This window comes from Centropristis striata, chromosome 3 (genome assembly GCF_030273125.1).
Source record: "Centropristis striata isolate RG_2023a ecotype Rhode Island chromosome 3, C.striata_1.0, whole genome shotgun sequence".
NCBI lineage: Eukaryota > Metazoa > Chordata > Actinopteri > Perciformes > Serranidae > Centropristis > Centropristis striata.
This window is the reverse complement of record NC_081519.1, coordinates 42,356,864-42,379,793: the sequence shown is the minus strand read 5'-3', so window position 1 is coordinate 42,379,793 and position 22,930 is coordinate 42,356,864. Positions and strand designations below refer to the sequence as shown.

Genomic DNA, 22,930 nt, shown 5'->3' with positions numbered 1-22,930 from the left:
TCTAGGAGTAAAATGTAATTGTTGAGTATTTACTATGCGTCGCCTGTGATATTTTGCATTCATTTATGATATCTGAAAAAATACAAAAACTTATTTGAACTGGGAAATTCTTTACTGAACGCAGTGCACATTTGTCATTTTGAATGGTTGCTTCAACATGTAAATATTTGCATAGACGGATACAATGATAGTGAACTGAAAATACAGAAGATTTTTTCAGAGGACAGAAAAAAACAGAAGTAAGGAATGACAAACAGCTTCCAGTGAAACACACGTATACCATATTCACTCACGATTCCAGTCAGCCAGTGACACTGCTCTCTGACATTCATAGTTGCATACAAATGTCCATACATCAGTCAAATTCACAATTTGACAGTAAAATAAAAAAAAAGAGTTGCACCCATCGGGGGTGTCGAGAGGACTTGGCAGATTTCTGAGCCTGGGTCTATTGAAAATCCAAAAACCTTTCAGCAACAAATGTGTATTTAACTTTCTAACAAGATAAATGTCAATATGGAGGTTTGGAGGTATGGTTTTTTCACAGAAGGTTCTGTGAGCTTAACTAATCTTGGCCATATATCATGATTGAACATGTCACCTATGTTAGATTCTGAAAAAAAATAAAAAGGAATGTAACTTACAGATGTGTGATTTTTGGCACAATAACAACAAAGGGCTCAACTTCAGCACTGCACCTGCAAATGCATTATCAATAAAAAATCTTTATACCTAAAAATGGCTAACTATCCTTGACATTTTCTTCAAAGTTTAAGTCACACAGCTGAGGTCCATAGAGGATAATCAGACGGTACCCAATAGCCTAATAAGACATTACTGGATGCAACCAGTGTCTCTCTATCTGCCAGTCGTCGCTCTCTCAACTCATTCTCTCAGGCACATCAGACTCTCCAGGTGTAAGGCACTTCTTTCGCATCATTTCACACGCACATTCGCGCTAGCTCTCTCTCATAGTCTTGCGCCCTGTCTCACTCTCTCGTTCACCCAAGAGGCGTTTTGAGTTGTATTATCTGGGATCTTTGGATGCAGCGATGACCGGTCATCTTCAGGCGACGGTCCAGTCAAGTGGTGCACGTTTAACCCCGAGCGCAGCGTCGTCTCAGCCGGGGGTCGAGCCAGCCAGAGCCTCTCGCATCTTAGTGCGTGCCAGAGCGTAGCGCTGCACTATCTGCTTGACGTGCTCCTCCTCTTCACGCTGCAGAATGCGCAGGAAGTTCTTCAACTCGGGCATGGAGAAGGCATGCCACTGTGAGGAGAGATATAATGCATTATTATATGGAGAGTTTATGAACTAATCAAAATGTTTGGATTCATTACCCTCATGCAAGGTTATAATAGTTTTGGATTTTTCATTAGTTTTAGTTTTAATTTCGTTGTCAATTTTTGTTTTCAAATTCAGTTAGTTTTAGTTAGTTTTTAGAGTGAGTTTGCTAGTTTTGATTAGTTTTATTTTTTGGAAAATGCTTTTTTGCTTGTGATTTTGTCTGCACGGTGCAGATTGAGTCGTCACATATTGGGCTCCTGTTTTCAGTTAAATTTGAATTTAAGCAGCAGTCTGTAAGGTACATGTAGTTTTATTCAATTTGGGTTTAATTGCTGTACAGTTGCACTTTTCACATGTTCCCAGTGAACACAGGTTATGTTTACTTATTATGTCAATTGGGAAATTGGCCAAATTTGCGCTGATTATGGGTATTAGTTGTGCGGGAAAAAAATATCGGTAATCAGCTAAATGAGTTGCAAAAAATCGGCATCCAATATCGTGCATCCCTATGTGGTATTAGTACTTACTTAAGTAAGGCAGTTATTCTCAATGCTTTATTAGTTTTAGTGTTAGTTTTAGTTTCTTGTAATGGGGTATTTTTTGGGTGCCAGATTCAATAAGGTCACAATAAATGTTTCCTTTATTTCCTTTGTCTGATCCATCTCAGCCCCAATAAGTTTATTAAGTCATAAAACCAGATAGATGAAATAGATTTCATATCAACCAAAAAGGTTTATGTATGAAAAAAGTTGACAAAGACGAAAACTAAGGACATTTCCACTATAATTTTAGTTAGTTTTGTAACCACACAATACAGTTTCAGTTAGTTTTCGTTTTTTAAAAAACTCCCGTTTTTATTTTCATTTCAGTTAACGAAAATGTTTTTTCAATCCTAGTTGTCGTTATTTCGTTAGTTTTCGTTAACTATAATAACCTTGCCCTCATGTTGCACTCACATTGACTTCTCCAGTTTCATTCTCTTTCAGAACAAAACTGAGGACTTTCTCATTTGGTCCAGAACACAGGCGCAGACGGAGGGGACGCTCGTCATCAGACACCTTGCGAACATAAACTGAAAGAAGCAAAAAGACTCAATTTAGTGGACAGCATGCAAACTAACTAAACTAACACTGCAGGAGTTCAACGTGCAATCATAATGACTCAGACGTGATACCTTGGTCGTGGCGCTCACTGCGCTCAAACAGAGCAAACTTGCCAGGATTGTCCACCACAGTAAACTTTTTCAGCAAAGCCTCGATGACCTCACGAGCAGAAGTGCGTGAGCTAATGTGCAGGTGCTTGGATGCGTCCTTTGGCAGGTAAAAAGAGGTGCGGCGCTTCACTCCGCTCGCCTTTTTCCCTCCGGCGTCGTGACCTCCTTTCTTTGGAGGTGGCACTGACACGGGTCGGGCCAACTTGAACTGGACCTTAATGAAGCCAGTGTAGGAACCATCCTTGTTCTGGTGAGAAAAATAAAAATGTTACACTGTAGAAAAAAAAATCCAATCCAATCCCCTTTATTTGTATAGCACATTTAAACAACACAAACGTCTCCAAAGTGGTGTACATAAAATCGACAATAAAACAAACAATTCCATATACCAATCAGCAATAAATAATAAGTGTATAAATCTAAAATGATGCCATAAATAAAACAATACAATCAAAAAGATAAACATAGTAAAATAAAATAAAAGACGTAGTTAAAAGTAGTAAAATAAATAAAAGAAATAAAAGACACAGAGGACCACAAAACTCACGCAAAAAAACACCTTCACACTAAAAATGCATGATTTTGTTTGTGACTCATCACTACTCACCATGTTCATGAACAGATTGCTGTTGATCTGAGCGTTGTATTCCTTCACCTTCTGCTGAATATCTGCTGTTGTCAACTCCTGCTTTCCCCATTCAATCTGTTCATCCTGGAGGGGACAGAGAGGAGTTACAGTGTTAAACCAGCAGGTGTCAGTGCTCACACCCAAACCACAACAGGAACACCAAACCACAGCACAACACATACAACACAGTACCAGAATGGACACTGGAGACGGCTAGTTGTGACATTATGTTCTTAAAAAAGTCATGTTGTATCATAAAAACAGACATTAGGGTCAACTTGCATTTTTTTGTACCAATGCTAAAAACATAAGTAGATTTTTTGACTTTTACATGGGGGGAAAAAAATCCTATAACATGCTGCTGTTTTATGAAAACATGTATGTCTCAGAATACGTTCAGGGTGTTTTTATTGCATAAAGCAAGGTCATGCAATACATTTTAACACAAAGTTGCAAGAAGCTGTGGAGCTATTGTTGCAAAACTAACAGTGGTGTGATCTTAATTCAATTTAAAGAATTTTTTCTAAAATCTTAATTTTGCTTAGGCAAAGATTGCAAACAGCCACACTTCAGTAAATTTGTGGTTAATTCACTTCCTGCCCCCCCTCCCCGCTGTTATTTCTAACAGTGAACACCAGTTGCATCAGACTCCCAACTTCCTGACAACGTAGCAAAAACGATGATGTCAGCTCTGCCCAATCCTGTTCGACTGCTCCTGCTCCTCTGTCTAGGAGGGGTGGAGGAAGGAGGAGGAGTTGCAACATGCAGCTGTTTGCAATGACTGAGACCAACGGTTCTGCACTGCATTCCTCAACTTAGTATTCATGTAAAAATAGCCTCCCCTTGTCCGGCTCTCACAAGTGGGAGAGACAATACCCCCCCTTGTTTTGCAGGCACATCCTGTGAAGTCAGCTGCCTCATCAACCGCACAGACGCAGTCATGTTTCAGTCATGCACATTTGGCCGTTACCATCTGCATGACCGTTAGATCAATTAGGGCTTTTCCTGAGTGTACTGACCAATTGGTATTTCCTGCTTAGAAAAAAAGATTAACAAAACTGTGAGGCAGCATAAATTCATCTTCCATACTGTACTCCAGCTAATTCCTTGGGGAACATAGAGGCAGGGGGTTTCCAGAGTAGTAAAATCCAAATATCAATACCTAGCATCTACGGATGCTGCATTGATACTTGCAGATTTCTCCATTTTTACAAGATCATTTGGAAAGCATCCTCTCTGGTGGGGTTCCCTTGTGCAAAACACCATATTTGACCTTATAAAAGTTTGATAGTCAGGTTAGAGCAGAAATATCAAATTGACACGAGGAGATCACCCATCACCCACTTCTCCTGTCTTACTTCCTTTTTTTTAACAGTTCGTTTTTAAAGTCAAGCCTAAAAACTAATTTTGTTGACTTTTCTCGTCTTATTCTCACCTGCTTGACGTTATCATTAAAGTTAGCTTTCCAGGTTTTGGGAAAGAAAGATGTCCGGGCGGTGAAGTACTGCTCAAACTCTGAGTCGGAGTCATCTAAGGATGCTGCATCGATACTTGCAGATTTCTCCATTATTGTAAACATACATTTTTGAAAAAAAATGTACAAATGTTTTTTAAAACGAGAAAATGTATACAACTCACTGAACCCTGCCTCAGTCTATTTTAATGACTCAAGACTCTCTGATGAAAAACAAACCAGGCGAATTCTGTGTAGTCAGGCAAAACCAGATCAATAGTAGCAATCCTTAGGCAGATTGAAAGACTGTCGAGTTAATATGCAGCTGTTAACAAGTCAATAAATCAATATGAGGGCCAAGTTGAGCTTTCCCACACAGTAACAGTAGGAAGACAAACATATGCAACCGCTGTGTCTCTACATGCCCACAAAAGGAGTGCCATATTAAAAAAAAAACAGAGTGCCAACAACATAAATCAAAAATGGCTCCTGCACAGAAGCATAAAATGGTTAAGTGTCACCAACTTTTACAGTAACCTGCATCTGTTTCTCAATAAGGAAAGCTGATACCAGTGTGGGTGTGGGTGACAAAGGGAACAGAACATGAACAAATCAAAAACAATGCATTACTCATCGAGGATGGAGAAATGAGTATGAAAAACCTGAATAGTCAATGGATGGTGGGAGTTCGGCTGGAAACTTGATAGGTGGGTGTGCGTCACAAAACATGACATTTGGGTTGTTCTCTGGCTGAGTTCAGCTGTGGGTCTGAGCTCGTTAGAATAAAAGAGATGACACTGGTGGCTGGTGTTTCTACATCAAAACCAGCAACTTCTCTTTTTTACCCCCATGCATTGTGTTGCAGGTTCCCTAAACTCATATCTAAAAGTCTGTTTACTCAAAACTGGAGGAACTGGAACTCCTCCCTTTAGCCTGCAAGATCACTTGGCAAGCATCCTCTCTGCTGGGGTGCCCTTGAGCAAAACACCATGATATATATCGACCCCATAAAAGTTGTATGAAGTATTTAAATTGAGACATAAAACTGTGAAACATCAAAATAACGCGAGATGATGAACCACCCATCACCCACCTCTCTGCTCTCACTTCCCCCTTTTACATTAAAAACAGGACTTTAAATTCAAGCCTGACATTTATTTTTCTCCACTTGTTTCTACTTATTCTCACCTGCTTTACACTAGCAGTGACGTTAGCAGTGACGTTGGCTTTCCTGGCTTTGGGGAAGAAAGATGTCCGCGCGGTGAAGTACTGCTCGAACTCGGAGTCGGACTCCTCGTCGCTGCAGTAGCCGCTGCTGGTGGAGCTGCCCCAGGTCATCTCGAAGGAGGGACTCTTGTCCGAGCTGCTAGCCTCGTTTGTCATGTTAACTACCGGTTAAAACCTTCCAACACTACAAACTGAACTTAAAAGTGTCAAAATAAACCACTTTTATCTGACACTCGTCACGGAAACTAAGCTTAATTAACAGAAGCCTTGGTGAGACGTTCAAAATAACGGCAACTAACGGCTACTAACGGTTATTAACTGATCTCGCGGAGGATGAAGAATGTCTTTCGCGCCTTGATAAAAACAGTCTAATCGACAAATACTACTGACTTTTTTCCCTCTAACTTCTCCAGCCGGGCCACGTTTCCACTGTTTAATGTGTCTGTGTGAAACAGGATGTGTTCAGGTCCCCGCCCTTGCTGCCTCGCTTCCTTCCCCCCGCCGAGGCCCCACCCAGGGCCGTTGGGTTGAGTTTGGAAAATACACAACCCCTCTGCAGCCGGTCGCCATTGGCCGGCTGCAGAGGGGAAATACCAAAGACCGGAGCCCCCCTCCCTCCCCCCTCTCTGCCGGCTCCCTCTCCCACGGATGCTGCTCCTTCTCCCCGCGGAATATGTCATGTGATGACCGGCCAGTCTGGTCACACCACACACAGCCGGAGACATGGGACTCTCATTTTCCCCAGTTTATGGGCTGTGAAGATGTTCTGAAATTTATGAAGTTAAGTTGCAATTTTCCGGATCTTGACCATGTTATCAATCAAAGGGGAAAGAGGGAGATATGCCAACTAAATGCCAATGGTGGAAAAAGTATTCAGATCCCTTACTTCAGTAGTTCTCAACCTTTTTGAGTCGCAACCCCCCAATTTAACATGTAGTTCAGATCATACAAACTCAGTTGATACAACACATTTTGTACAAATAATGAAGCACAAAATGACCTAAAAAAGAAACAAAATGACCAAAAAAGACACAAATTGACCACAAAATTATCAAAAAAAGAAACAAAATGACCAGAAAAGACATAAAATGTCTAAAAAAAAGACACAAACTGACCAAAAAAGACATAAAATGACCAAAAAAAGACACAAAATGTCTTAAAAAAAAGAGACACAAAATGACCAAAAAAGACTAAAATTGACCACAAAATGACCCCAAAAAAGACAAAAAGACCAAAAAAAGACATTAAATGACCAAAAAGACTAAAACACATGAACACTTTAACACAGTGGAGACAGAGCTGACTTCCAAAATGATTTGGCGACCCCCAGAAATCATCTTGCGACCCCAATTGGGGTCTGGACCCCAAGGTTGAGAATAGCTGCCTTACTTAACCCATAAGAACTCAGACCCATTCATCCTTAAAGGAAAATTATGGGGGATATACAACAGACCAAGTGGACCACATAGAACATATTTATTAAAAAAATAATATTTAAAAAAATTCTACCCCTAAATGTCAAATATCTGTGATATGACATAAACGTTACATTGGGCATATATGGAAGTCATGTTTATGATATTTCTCATTTAAAAATAATTAAACTAGACACCTTTTCTGCTCACAGAAACACAAATTTGCCTTTTTCTTTGCATCTCCACAACATTTATCAAAATTGTGAAAGGATAGGATCGGATTATTTTTTTGTTTATATTTGGTCAAATGTACTTACATTAGAATTAGAATTGTTAAATGGGTTTGAATTTAGCATAGTAACAAAAAATACGCTTTTTGAAATTAGCTTCTTTTTCACATTTCTGTTTCCAGTCACACAGATATTTTGCAGAAGTCACTTCTTCTCACAGTCAAACAGTGTGGAAAAAGTCGTGGATTTACGAGAAAATTTTCTCGTAGATTTGCCACTTTAATCTCGTAAACTTTTTTCTCAAAATATTATTTTCATATGTTTTTTTTACACATTCTAGCTGTATGTAATATCCTCCAATATTCTCTAGGGTTGAAATTTGGAAATTGCATGTATTTCAATGAGTGTCCTAGGGTTAAAGTGGTGAATCTGGGAGAAAAAAGTTGCTTTTTTCCCTCTGTGACTTTTTTCGTGCAGATTTGCCACTTTAAATCTCTTAAATCTGCAACTTTTTTTCTCTAAATATTACCTGAAGTTACCAAATATAGTTCTTTGCCTGATAAAGGGTTAAGCTTGAGTCCAATTGGATGTAGGTGCCATCAGGCAGTGTATAAGGACAATGCAAATAGTGCATAAAAGGTTTTTTTTTCTTAATCCAGAGACCGAAACTAGGTAGTTCTCAGCCCAGAACAGCCCTCTGACGACCCACTCCAGTACGAAACTCAAGACAAAAGTACCACAGAAGCCAAACACCAACCTGTTGCTGTTTCATAACTTCTAAATCAGTCCTTGTTCTGCTTTTATAGATTTAGATTTTAGTTGATCAACAAAAACTAAAGCCATTCCAGTGGTTAGACTTCACCTATATACTGCATACGCATATGCATTTACATTCCTGTTTGCATTCAGTTTATTCATTTGCGAAAACTCTACACAAGTTTACATTACTTAATTCAATTTGTGTTTATATATTAGCCCCATAACTTTACTTGCACTATGTGTGCTTTTCTTTATTATTTTAAATGAGCGTAGTTGGAGGGAGCCTGAGATCCAAGATTTCCACAATGACTGCTTCTCGTAATAGTCTAGACGGATTTCAGAATAAAGGCCTTCTATAAGAAGTGAGGAGCATTTATGGGTACAAGTCGGGAACCGGCCTACCTTACATATTTCAAGGGTGCTGAGTCACAAAAAAAATGGTTCCCAAACGAAATTTTGAGTTTTTGACCCTTCTAATTTGTGTCAAATGGCAACCAAATTGCCCACCTTTCTCAGTTGTTGGACCATTCCCCCTATTTTTTTTGTAAGTAGGCAATCAAAGACGAGGAAATTAAGTTTCTGGATCTATAGTCTAGAGTCAGAGCAAGGATATAGTGGAGGCTCAGTGTCTTTTTTATGTATGTATATATATATATATATATATATGTATGTATATATATATATATATATATATATATATATATATATATATATGTGTATATATATATATATATACATATATATATATATATATATATATATATATATATGCAAAATACCAACTGGAACATTTAAAAGTGATATTGATAGAATATTTATGTTGGCCTTAAAAAATGACACAAATAATGCTTAATTCCACCTTAAAAGTTGGCATTTTGCATATATATATATATATATATACATAAAAAAGACACTGAGCCTCCACTATATCCTTGCTCTGACCCTAGACTATAGATCTAGAAACTTAATTTCCTCATCTTTGATTGCCTACTTACAAAAAAACTTGGGGAAATGGTCCAACGACTGAGCAAGATGGGCAATTTGGCCGCCATTTTGATATGCAAATGAGAGTCAAAAACTCAAAATTTCGCTTGGAAACTACCTACTTTCCAAGTAGGCCAGTTCCTGACTTGTACCCATAAATGCTCCTCACTTTCACTTTTTGGACAATTCCATCTAGACTATATATATATATATATATATATATATATATATATATATATATATATATATATATATAATCGATCACTCATTGTACTTCTAAAGTGTGTGTATATAGTGATATTAACACTTCCACCTGAATAAAGGATCTGGATATTTCCTACAGCTGGAACATTTAAAAGTGATATTGATAGAATATTTATGTTGGTCTTAAAAAATGACACAAATAATGCTTAATTCCACCTTAAAAGTTGGCATTTTGCATATATATATATAAGTAAAGTAGGCCGGTTCCCGACTTGTACCCATAAATGCTCCTCACTTTCACTTTTTGGACAATTCCGTCTAGACTATAAGCGTTGTGCCCATGATAATAGAGAACTTGAAACCTGCAGCCACAAGACAGAGGAAGACAAAATAACCCTCAGAAGATTGCAAGATATCCTGACTTTTAGTTCCCTAATATCTCTTAAAAAAACTGGATCCTCCAATTCCCATAATGCAATTCAATAGTGTACTTCATTACGCTGTGTTCATGTCATATTAGAGTTATTGTAAACCAAAAAAAGTACTTTTAAAAAGCCTTGGCACTTCTAATATGGAAGAGTCACATCAGTATACAGTATTTTAATCCTCACGACTGATTCTGAAATCATACAATCGTCTTGATTACTAAATGCTCTCAAGTTAACATGGGAATTTTTCCATCAGACCAACAATGCCCACTTATTTCTAACCCTACACTTCCAGTTTGTAACGCAGGCTTTCTGTTCAGAATGTTAAGGGTGAAACTCAAGAAGAGATTACATTTACAACATCATCAGGGTTTTTTCTCCAAACTACGGAAAACACCTTCAGGTCCACAGAAGACATTAAACAAGTGTTACAGGCTGGAGTGCCCCTTATTGGTCACTATTTTCATAATTAAATAGTCATTTGAGTCACTTTCCAAACAAAACTCTTGTAAAATAAAGAGTATTTTCTGCTGAGTTTTTAACAGTTGGTCGGAGTGAGAAAAGTGAGAAAATACTCATGAACTGATAATGAAAATATCTTGTTACTGAGTAGAAAATAGGTGTTAGTTTCATCCCTTTCAGTATGTTAATTTACTCCAATACTTTTTAAACCATCAGTAAGACTGATACTGTGTTTTGACTAAAGATGATGACTCAGTATGAACTTTATAGCTTTTGTAGAGAAAATCTGGCAACTGAAAACTATAATCAGGTATGTTGATGAAATTGTCTTTCACTTCTGCTAGAAAATGAGCAGTATTTAAAGTTGAGATTAAATAACTATGATTTTGAGACATAAACAATGCCCTTTTTTACTGACACTCTGTGTATCCTTTCAACTGTTTCAAGTAAAAACACTGAGAACATAAAAAACGTCCAGCTGTGAAGACCATTGTAGAATATCCTCATTGTTTTTCTCTCATGCTGAGAAGATCGTCATATTTCCAGTCCAAGTATTGGCTAATGTTTACTGGCAGCTAACACTTTGGAGCCTCCTAGTGTGGAGTTACAAGTTCACATAAGTGGGCTGCTACACCCGGAAATACTCCAGCTGTTCTTACATGAAACTCTGATTGAACTAAAAAAATAAATATTTTATTGGTACAAACCTCAGAGCAGAAAAAGATAAGATTATGATAATTTCATTTTGTTAGTTTGTATGTGTAGGAGCCAATATTATGTTAAAGAAAGGTGAGATTTTTACTGTAGATTACAGCGTGTTTATATTGGTTTTGGTTGTGTTATGACATTATTGCCTTTTATTGTATAGTTGTCAAATTTACCACAGCACCTGAAGTAAGCGCTGCTCATGTGCATTATTATCCCAAAGGACTTGCTAAAAGGTAAAAAGGTGGATTAGCAGAGTGCTAAGAGGTACAGGGAAAAAATATTTTTTGACCGTCACTTTCAGATGTTACAGTTCTTTTCAGATGTTTCAGTTACTTTCTGATGTTTATGGACCATTGTGAAAACCAAGAGAAGCTTGGAATGATGTGTGTATTAATGGAAATACCTGGATTCAGCAACGAGAAATAAACCAACGAAACTACGACCTGACTCCGGTGGTTTGTGAGTAATTAAGGAACACAAAACAGTAACATAGGAGTCGAGCCAGCTGTACCAGCCTACTGCTAATAACTGGAGTGGCTTTAGAATTAAGATCTACGTTTGCCACTACAGTATGTTTTACCTTCTTTTATAGTAGGTTGTTTAATGCAGCTATTCTCAACCTTGGGGTCTGGACCCCAATTGTGGTCGCGAGATGATTTCTGGGGGTCGCCAAATCATTTTGGAAGTCAGCTCTGTCTCCACTGTGTTAAAGTGTTCATGTGTTAATGTGTTTTAGTCTTTTTGGTAATTTAATGTCTTTTTTTGGTCATTTTGTGTCTTTTTTTTTTGGTCATTTAATGTCTTTTTTTTGTCATTTTGTTTCCTTTTTTTGGTCATTTTGTCTTTTTTTTTTTTTTTTTTACCATTTTGTGGTCAATTTGTGTCTTTTTTGGTCAATTTGTGTCTTTTTTGGTCATTTTGTGTCTTTTTTTGGTCAATTTGTGTCTTTTTTTGGTCAATTTGTGTCTTTTTTGGTCATTTTGTGTCTTTTTAGGGTCATTTTGTGTCGTTTTTTGGTCAATTTGTGGTTTTTTTTGGTCATTTTGTGTCTTTTTTTGGTCATTTTGTGTCTTTTTTGGTCATTTTGTGTCTTTTTTTGGCCAATTTGTGTCGTTTTGGTCATTTTGTGTCTTTTTTTGGTCAATTTGTGTCTTTTTTTGGTCAATTTGTGTCTTTTTTGGTCATTTTGTGTCTTTTTAGGGTCATTTTGTGTCGTTTTTTGGTCAATTTGTGTTTTTTTTTTGGTCATTTTGTGTCTTTTTTTGGTCATTTTGTGTCTTTTTTGGTCATTTTGTGTCTTTTTTTGGCCAATTTGTGTCGTTTTGGTCATTTTGTGTCTTTTTTTGGTGAATTTGTGTCTTTGTTTTGATCATTTTGTGTCTTTTTTTGGTGAATTTGTGTCTTTGTTTTGGTCATTTTGTTTCCTTTTTTTGGTCATTTTGTTTCTTTTTTGGGTGATCTGAACTGTGCGTGTGAGATTGTGTTCAGTGAGCGGGGGTCGCGGACAACATGCATGTTAAATTGGGGGTCGCGACTCAAAAAGGTTGAGAACTCCTGGTTTAATGCATATATTTTAGGACAAACACAGGTGTTTTTAATAAGGATAATTAAGGCCCTGGTACTTTGGCACTGCTTACTGGCACACACCGCTATAACAGAGTCGTCATCAATGGGATATTAGTTCCACCTGTGCTTTTCCTGCTATATCAAGTCAAAGCATGTGTTGTAAAAGGCCCCTGAACACATGCACCATGAGAACACCCAGGCCTGTCTCCATACTGCTCACACTCTGCTCAACAGCTCTCTGAAGTTTTTACATTCCGGTCATTCTTTGATAAGCAGCAGGTGTTTGATAGAGACGAATCAAACTGTTACCAAGAGACCAAACTGAACAACAACCAGCTCGTAGCCTCGACTCCCCTTATTGGAGATAACACTGTGGTGCAAAAAAGAAAAAACAGCAAGGAGTCTTCTCCAGTAAGATTTTACATGTACAGCAGACAGGACTTTCCAAGGACTGTGCAAACAGATTTCTTTAGCGTTTAGAGCAATAAATAAACAAAACCAGCTCTTGCAATAGATGTTAGCTGTAGCGTTGTGTGTTTTCTCTACAATAACAACCTTCCCTACTTTGCAGTTAGTGGAACTGAATTGCCCTGTTGAAAAGTTCCCATTTTTTGGCTATTAATCAAGTAATTTTGTTCCCTAAAGCAGTCCAGCCAAAGGTCCAAGCTTAGTCCTAAATAAAAATAAAGAGATGTAATATCTTTACGGCCACAAGCGGGATTTTGGGGGCGCTGTTTCTTAGTAAAGAGAACAGTAAGGAGACCCAGTTAAAATGTATCAATAAATGTAGGCCTATACATAAATAAGTAATAAATAATCTATAATTAATGTATGATTAACTAAATGAGAGTTGAAAGAGCTGATAAATATAATTATTCAATTAAACACATAATTAAATAGGGCATAAATGTATATCATGAATTCATTTATAAATTTTCCTTTCCTTTATTCTTCCTTATATCTATTTTGTTTACTGTAAAATAGTCAATTTTTCATGTCAGAAAAACAGAAACCCCTTTTTCAGCATGTGAGGGGCATTTTGTGGCGTCTATTCTTCTTTTTATTGTTTTGGGGGTTTTTTTTTTCAACACAAACCACTGAGTCACACACTAGAGCAGCTGGAGCCAAAAGCTGCTTCTCCTCCATTTAGTCAGTTTTTACTAAGAGCATGATGAGGAAAAAAATTGCATGGTAGGTAAAAAATGCTAAAAGAATCTAGTTGTAGTCTTGTAAATAGTGACCCTGAAAGATTCAGTCTTTGTAGAATCTCAGTGTGAGACTAGAAACTCTAAACACTAGTCTTTAGATGTGAGCAGGTGTGAGCTGAGTCTTCCAGGAGTCTTTCCAAATCTTTTCAAAGTCTTCTGGTGTATAGGGAGCATAACACGCAAAGTAGAGTTTCCTTGCTCAGTGACTACGTTTACACTTTAGTTCAGAATGTGACAATATTTTAGATTTGGTGTAGGGGTCATGCAAACAGCGTATCCTATCTAGATATTCTGAATTAGGGCTAGTTCTGAATGTAGCTTTTTTTGACGGAATATGTCAGTAGTTTTCGGCAATTCAAGACATTCTTTGGACATGTATATCGTGCATTCAGAATATGTGCCTTAATTGTTTTTTTTGGCCATGCAAGGAAAGGCCACTCTGAAGGCATGCAATGCATTTGCAAGCAATGCATTTGTCAGCCAGCCACCACCACACACTCAACCTTTCACCTTGTTGAATGTGCAAAAGGGTAAGCGTGGCTCAGTGCTCACACAGAGACTGCTTCATCACGGATAAACCTTCTGAATATTCATTTAGAAGTTATTGCATGAAATACACCCACCACAGAAACTGGACTAGTTTCTGGAGGGTGGGTGTCTGATGACTGGTGACTGATGTGTGTGTGTGTTTGACATGTGAATAAGTGGGAACTTGTGGCATTTCTTTGCTTGCATGTGACTTTTTTTAATTAGATTTCATCATAATTTCATATCACATGTAGCTAACATTGGCAATAAACTAGTTTGAACTACTTTTTAGCTTTTGTTGACCAAACTAGATTCATCCCCTGTGTAGCTTTGCTGTAGTTAAACTTCTTGTAGTGGGAATTACTTCGTAGCTTTGGCTTCCCCAACACTGTTTTATTGTGAGCAAGACTGCTTTAAATTAGGTCAGTCATACTGCAAAGTCCTTACCACATTTGTGTCTGTTTCTATCGTGTGCTCCACAACACATGTGTGGTCAGCCACAGAGCCTCGGTCCCAGCTGCAGTCCAGACGAATCAGAGGACGACAGCGGTAGTGGCATGTGAATCTGCAGTCTGTAAATGCAGAAAGTACCGAATTTAGACAAACACAGCAGAACACACAAATAACCAACTACGTACCTATTATTTTCATTTTTCATTTCATTTTGTTAGAGCCATTTTGTACATTGTGGAGAAGCTGGTAAATAATTCAGATTTGTAGTTAGTTCTTTATTGAAGTTGTAAGAATGCCTATTGGTTCGTAGGAATTGCACTCTTCTTATTGGCTGAGATGTGTGTAACGTCATAATTGCTTACTTTGTTTTAATGAGGATTATGGAGACGAGGAGAGCACACTAGTTTTTGACCGTGCTCATAATTATTATTATTTTTTGGATTGCTGCAGTTTATTGTTTGTAATGCTCAAACGAAAGGTTTTCAATAAACCATAAGAAAGAAACTGTGGGATTTTTTTGGTTTAAGACACGCCTCAACTACATCCTCACGCTCCATAATTGAAGTGTGCGTTTCAAGTAAAACTAGGCGGAGCCACACTAACAATTTTATTAATTCTTCTTTTCGAACCGAAAAAAAATAAACAACATAAACTACAACAGCGTAGGCTAGATGCATATACATATTCATACACATACTCACATAGGCACCATTAAACAGATGTACATAAACATATAAACATTTATACACTTTATATATATTTATACAGTATATAAAGCCCTATACATATACATGCATCTGCCCCGTTTAAGTAATAAGATAGAAATAAGAACCAGTTAACTTAATATTCAATATGCATTTCCTTATATAATTTTGGTTCGAAAAAAAAGGGAGTATGCTGAAGTATAAAATACTTATCTAGGACTCTCCCCTGATATGCAGCCGAATGGCCCTTTTACATATTATCATTGATGTTGAATTCATTTGTAAACAAAATCCTTATGTTATAGTCTGTCATTTGGCAGTTTAATTTATAACAATACATTAAATTTCATGAATTGATTTTTTTTTTTTGTGATGTTATTGTAGAGTTCAGTTCTCAATGAGTGATGTCCTCCTCTGGCCAATACTGGTATTTGCACTTTTGTATTTTTGTTGACATTCAAATGTATATTTATTATTTACATCATAGTTGAAGATGGTTTTGTACTTGACTACATTATATTGAGAGGTGTTATTATTGTTATTATTATTATTTTACCCTTCCCATTCACTGAATATAATGTAACTCAACACTGCTTTATACAATATGTCCTCAATAATAAACACACTTATAAATACATTATAGACACCCCCCACCCACACACACACACACACTTTTTAATCATTCATTTATTTATATATGAAGTGTTTGTTTGTTGTTTGTGTCAACAATCATTTAAAGTGACTGTTATGTTGCTTTAAAACTTTTTTTTCCTATAAACTATAACAAAATTATTTATTTTAATTATGCTATGAGTGTGTATAGCAGAAATACATAAATAAATAGCCAACACTTCTCTTCAGATAAACTATAATCAATGCTTCACTTGTTTAGTGTACTTGTGGAAAGAAATCAGGACTGAAAAATACTTAGATCGTGAAAAAACATCATATAAATATAAAAAATTCTGTAAAGATTCTGTTTAACTATTTATTCACTGGCTGCTCATGGTCAACAGTGCTACTTCTGTGTCAATGTTTCATTAAGATTTAATTGTGGTTTGTTCTAGCCATGGAGAAGTGAACCTATGCCACCAAGGGGAAAATACAGAGCTTTTTTAAGCTATGGGGACAATTTATTGAATATCTTGAAAGTCACCTATCAAGATGTTGAACACTTGAAAAGGACAAGGAAGTGTATAAAGAAAATGTAATATTCAACACAGCAGCTACATAGGAAATACAGGGTTGTAATTTTTTTTAATTTTTTTTAAAATTATTATTATTTTTGTATCTATTGTTTTACTTTGTTTTGTTCTTTGTTTTAGTGGTAATTTGTCTTGTCTGTTTTGTTTTTTTTTAAATCTAAGAATGTGGGCATGTAAACCCTCATTAATGTATGTGTCATGTTAATTCTAAAAACCCAATAAATATAATTTTCAATAAAATAAAAAAAAAAGATTTAATTGTGGTTTTGTTTTGAGTGCACAATAAATGCTTTACACAAACTGCAGCAACATTTCAGCAGGTTTCAGTTAATGAAAAGGAAGTTTGAGTCTATTGCAACTCAAAGGCTTGAGAAAGAAGAGCATACAGAGCTGTACTGACCAAGGTTATTATAGTTAACAAAAACTAACAAAATAACAAAAACTAAAATTGAAAAAAACATTTTCGTTAACTGAAATAAAAATAAAAACAAGAGTATTTTAAAAAACGATAACTAACTGAAACTGTATTGTGTGGTTACAAAACTAACTAAAACTAACTGAAATTATAGTGAAAATGTCCTTCGTTTTCGTCTTTGTCAACTTTTTTCATTCATAATTCAGTGTTTCTATTTCAACATGCAGGAACACATGGTGAATATGTTTACTGAGACTGGGATGTTTACACTTCAACCAAAATACAAAACACCCAGAACTGTAAGAGTTAATAACCTTATTGGGGCTGAGATGGATAAACCAAAGGAAATGAAGGCACATACCCATTACAAAAAAACTAAAACTAATAAAAACTAAACTAAAACTAAGCATTTTCAAAAAATAAAAACTAAATTAAAACTAGCAAACTCACTCTAAAAATGAACTAAAACTAACTGAATTTGACAACAAAAATTCACAACGAAATTAAAACTAAAACTAATGAAAAATCCAAAACTATTATAACCTTGGTCCTGACTCTCAGCTGAGATCATGATCACACCACCAAAAAAAACACTTAAAACTCATGCATGCATGTTAGATACTGTACCTTAAAAAACAATCAACAACACGGAGAACATTTACAGTAAACCAAGCAGACAGATTTATGATTTCTACCTCAACAGGATATGTTGAAAGCTATCTTGGCCCTGCAGCTACACTGGGGACTACATCTTCCTCTGTTAAACCAAATTTCCTCCCTCCTACCCTCAGTCTTGCTCTCATTTCTGGTCATGCATATGCACAGTAGCAATCACACACACACACACCCAGCCTGCACACACACACACACACACAAACACCCAGCCGGCATACTCACAGACACACCGCAGGCTCTGCTTGTACAGGCCCCAGATGAAGTCTCCACACAGGTCGCACCACGTGGGCTGAGCGTGGCTGCAGGGCTGGAAGTTGTGTCCCTCCCCCTTCTCCTCGGGGAGCTGGGGGTCCTGGGTGCTGCTCAGGACCCTGATGATGCCCACACGGCTCAGCAGGTCTGGGACCTTCCCCGGGCTGATCCTGAGGGCGTTGGCCCTCTCCAGGCGGGGAGGGAAGCAGGGCGAGTGTGAGCCGTGTGTCAGCTCTATCTGCTCTCTGTCCGGCCTCAGGTCACGCAGCTCGATCAACTCCCCCCAAGAAGACATGCTGTCACTCAGAGATCAGAGATCAGCATCCTCCGTTCTCTCTGACGGGCAGAACAACACACAGTAACACACAGTTACACACTGTAACACACAGTAATACACAGTAACACACAGTAACACACAGTAACACACCGCTACCTCACCAGACTGACAGACGCCTTTTTTTAATGACATTTTATACAATGTGACCTATCTCATTTCACTTCAGAGTTCAACCTGTTGTTGTTGTTTATGTTGTGTTTTTGAAAAGGTTTTTTAGATTCTGAATGTTGGCTCTACTCTACCTGGAACAAAGTTCATTTTAAGACATTAAAAATGAAAAGGGCAATGACATTTTATACTGTTTTATTATACAAGAAAACCTGTAAGAACTATATAAAATAGTGGCAGAAGGAAACAGATCCTATACTATACTATACTATACTATACTATACTATACTTTACTATACTATACTATAGGCTACTATACTATACTATAGCTACTATACTATAGGCTACTATACTATACTATAGGCTACTATACTATACTATAATGTACTATACTATACTATACTATAATATACTATACTGTACTATAATGTACTATACTATACTATACTATAATGTGCTATACTATACTATACTATACTATACTATAATGTACTATACTATAAAATACTATACTATACTATACTATACTATACTATAATATACTATACTATACTATAATGTACTACACTATACTATACTATACTATAATATGCTATACTATACTATAATATACTATACTATACTATACTACACTATAATATACTATACTATACTATAATGTACTACACTATACTATACTATAATATGCTATACTATACTATAATATACTATACTATACTATACTATACTATACTATACTATAATATACTATACTATACTACACTATACTATACTATTCTATACTATAATATACTATACTATAATATAATATACTATACTATACTATACTACAATATACTATACTATACTATACTATAATATAATATACTATACTATACTATACTATTCTATACTATACTATACTATACTATTCTATACTATACTATACTATACTATAATATACTATACTATACTATAATGTACTATAATATACTATACTATAATGTACTATACTATACTATACTATAATGTACTGTACTATACTATACTATAATGTACTATACTATACTATAATATACTACACTATACTATACTATACTACACTATACTATACTACAATATACTATACTATAATATACTATACTATAATGTACTATAATATACTATCCTATCCTATCCTATACTATCCTATACTATACTATACTATACTATACTATACTATAATATACTATACTATAATGTACTATAATATACTAACCTATACTATAATATACTATACTATACTATAATATAATGTACTATACTATACTATAATATACTATACTATAATGTACTATACTATACTATACTATACTATACTATAATATACTATACTATAATGTACTATACTATACTATACTATAATGTACTGTACTATACTATACTATAATGTACTATACTATACTATAATATACTACACTATACTATACTATACTATACTATAATATAATGTACTATACTATACTATAATATACTATACTATAATGTACTATACTATACTATACTATACTATACTATAATATACTATACTATAATGTACTATACTATACTATACTATAATGTACTGTACTATACTATACTATAATGTACTATACTATACTATAATATACTACACTATACTATACTATACTATACTATACTATACTATAATATAATGTACTATACTATACTATACTATACTAGCACCAAACACCGGATTGAGACACACTTCATTTATAAATAAACATCCATCATTTTAAAACTTTACTTAATTAAAAGAACACAAGTATTATATAATACATGATCGTATTATGCAGCAGAATGGCCACTTTACGTATTAAAGGCTCTTATTGGATTATTATCTGTGATGATTTAACATGTAAACACATGTTATATAGTCTGTCAAGCTTTTGACACGTTAATATATTGTTGAGCAGTTTATTTTGTAACAATGCATCATATTTTATGAAGTGATTGTATTCTGTAGATAACAGCTGTCATGTAGAGACAATGTTTTCCTCTGAAATGTAGTACAAGTAGCATAAAATAAAAAAAAATGTAAGTAGGGCATTGTGTAATTGTTAAGTTTTGGCAATTTTCATATAGAGTAGATTTCAGACATTTCGTGTACTATTTTTTGTATAGGGAGGGTTTAATAGCCATGTTTTTGTCTATTACACGCTAATTTGTCATACTTATGTAAGTTATGTCATTTGACATAATGCTTACCTTGCAAAATGATAAGCAGAATATGAAAGTAGCTATAAAAGCCTAATATAAAACAACTTAGAGTAACATGTTAGTGTAGAAAATGTAGCGTATGTTTTACAAAACATGAGTGACTGTAATTCCTGTAAATTAAACGATGCATTTACGAGCAGTCGGAGGATGAAGACTCCAGTGTTCAGCCCCAAAAAACAACAAGGGGCTTGGTACATGACACTAAAAACTAGTGAAAGAAAGAAAAAATCTCTAGTTTCTTCAGTCTGACTTACCAAAACAGTGGAGAAAACAGCCCCGTGGCATCCGCTTTGTCTCAAAACTTCTTCCATCCGAAGAGAAAAACTTTCCGCAGAAATTTTCTGACGGTTTCCAAGTAACGGAGGTGTGCAGCGCGGCTTCATCTGTGGAAATAAAGTCTCATCCCCGGCTGCTCGCTGAGACACGCAGCTGCTTTGTTCACAAACATCAGAGTAATTGCGGCATCTGAGCTCCTCTGAAGACACTAAACCATCTTTTGATTTAGCCAGACTGTGTTGTAAGAGGAAGCAGCTTATCATAAAAAACGGAGAGAGTAAGATGAGACTGAGCTGCTCCGACATCCGGAATGTTTTCACATAGGGGGTGCCTCTGAGTCCGGATCACAGCTGAGTGGGCGTGCAGAGTCCCTCCAACCACTGCAGCTCTCTAACCTGCTGGATCTGGGGTTCATTTAGACAAAACACTAAAAAACACAATAGGGTAAATACACATATAAATAAATAAATCATTAAGCATCAAACTAGAGATGTTTATCATGCTTAAACATATTAGTCTAAAAAAAAAAAAGGTTCCCAAGCGAAATTTTGAGTTTTTGACCTTCTCATTTGCATATACAAATGGCGGCCAAATTGCCCATCTTGCTCAATCGTTGGGCCATTTTCCCCAAGTTTTTTTGTAAGTAGGCAATCAAGGATGAGGAAATTAAGTTTCTGGATCCACGCCCGCCGATAGGGGGGGACAAACGGGTCTGCTGTCCCGGGCCCAGGGTGGGGGGGGGGGGGGGGGGGGCAGAACTGGGCCCTCATTAAATTATGGAATGATTAAAAAAATGAAATGAAATAGGCCTATTTGTGGAAAAAATATGTAATATTTATTTGAGTTAAAAGCTTTTTATTTGTTTTCTTCCTAATTGTCCTTGAACTAGTGGTCAAGAACCCCCCCACCCCCAACACAAAAATGGTTTGGCCACTGATCAAACTTTGATGTTGCCGTTTGATTTGAAGTTCGCTCAAAATGTCCGGTAAACACAAGTCCGGTGCTCAGAAACGGAAAGAAAAGAGAAGACAAGAAGAAGAAAATGGAGGCCTTATTTTATGAACAAATATTTTTTAAAAAGGTGGTGACGGTGAAGCTGGGACTAGTAAAGTGAACGTAGAGCAAGGTAAGAAACAGCGCAGCCAATGTTTACAGCCTTGTAACGTCACCTAACATGCTCGCTCTAATGTTAACGTCCATTAGCTTGTATGAAAGCCTGACACAACACGTTATCTTTGACAGAAACAGAGTTTGGTAGCTCCGTCAGAGAGGATGAGACAGAGAGGAGAGATCCAGCAGCTGTCAGCTGACAGAGAGAGTGAGAGAGAGAGAGTCATTCATAGTTTATTTATTTATTTAGTCAGTTATTTTCCTGCTAGTGTCAGAATTCCAATACATATGAAGAGTGTATTTAGCAACAGCGCATGTGTAGTTTGTTAATCTTAACCATTATTGTCTCTTGTCAAAGAGAGATGTGAGGAGAGGAAAGGAGAGGAGAGGAACAGGAGAGAATGTTTTTGCTTGCAATGTTTTATTAAATTAATATTTAATTTATTTTTTAAGTATAAAATAGATTCATAAAGCTCATTGCACAAATAGGCTATCTGCAAAAAAGCTTTTTGTAAATCAGGGATATTATACTTGAAAGATGGGAATTAGCCCCTTATTTCAAAATATATACTCATAATCTACAGGGTAAATAGCTGCACATTTAGTCATGGCTTATAAGGAAAGAGGAGAGGAGAGGAACAACAAGAGAAAAGGAGACATCTGGGCGCGGGGGGCCCATCTAAGATAATCTCGTCCTGGGCCCAGGCAAGACTGTCAGCTGGCCTGTCTGGATCTATAGTCTAGAGTCAGAGCAAGGATATAGTGGAGGCTCAGTGTCTTTTTTATGTATATATATATATATATATATATACATATATATACACACACACATATATATATATATATATGTGTGTGTGTG

General features: G+C 36.2%; 1 protein-coding gene across 2 annotated transcripts; it reads right to left on the bottom strand.

Annotated features, from left to right (window-relative positions):
• Positions 1-90: 90 nt before the first annotated feature.
• Positions 91-21,234, bottom strand: LOC131968060 (ras association domain-containing protein 1-like). 2 transcript variants are annotated; one of them, XM_059328798.1, is made up of 7 exons: positions 20,940-21,234; positions 17,973-18,338; positions 14,746-14,870; positions 3,106-3,210; positions 2,460-2,745; positions 2,242-2,357; positions 91-1,267 (listed from the first exon to the last, which is right to left on the bottom strand). In XM_059328798.1, the coding sequence occupies exons 2-7, from the start codon at positions 18,295-18,297 to the stop codon at positions 1,121-1,123; spliced, it is 1,104 nt and encodes a 367-aa protein (XP_059184781.1). In that variant the 5' UTR covers positions 18,298-18,338; positions 20,940-21,234; the 3' UTR covers positions 91-1,120. The 2 variants fall into 2 exon arrangements, with proteins under 2 accessions (XP_059184781.1, XP_059184782.1); XM_059328799.1 differs by lacking the exons at positions 14,746-14,870; positions 17,973-18,338; positions 20,940-21,234 and adding an exon at positions 5,768-6,286.
• Between the last annotated feature and the right edge of the window lie 1,696 nt (positions 21,235-22,930).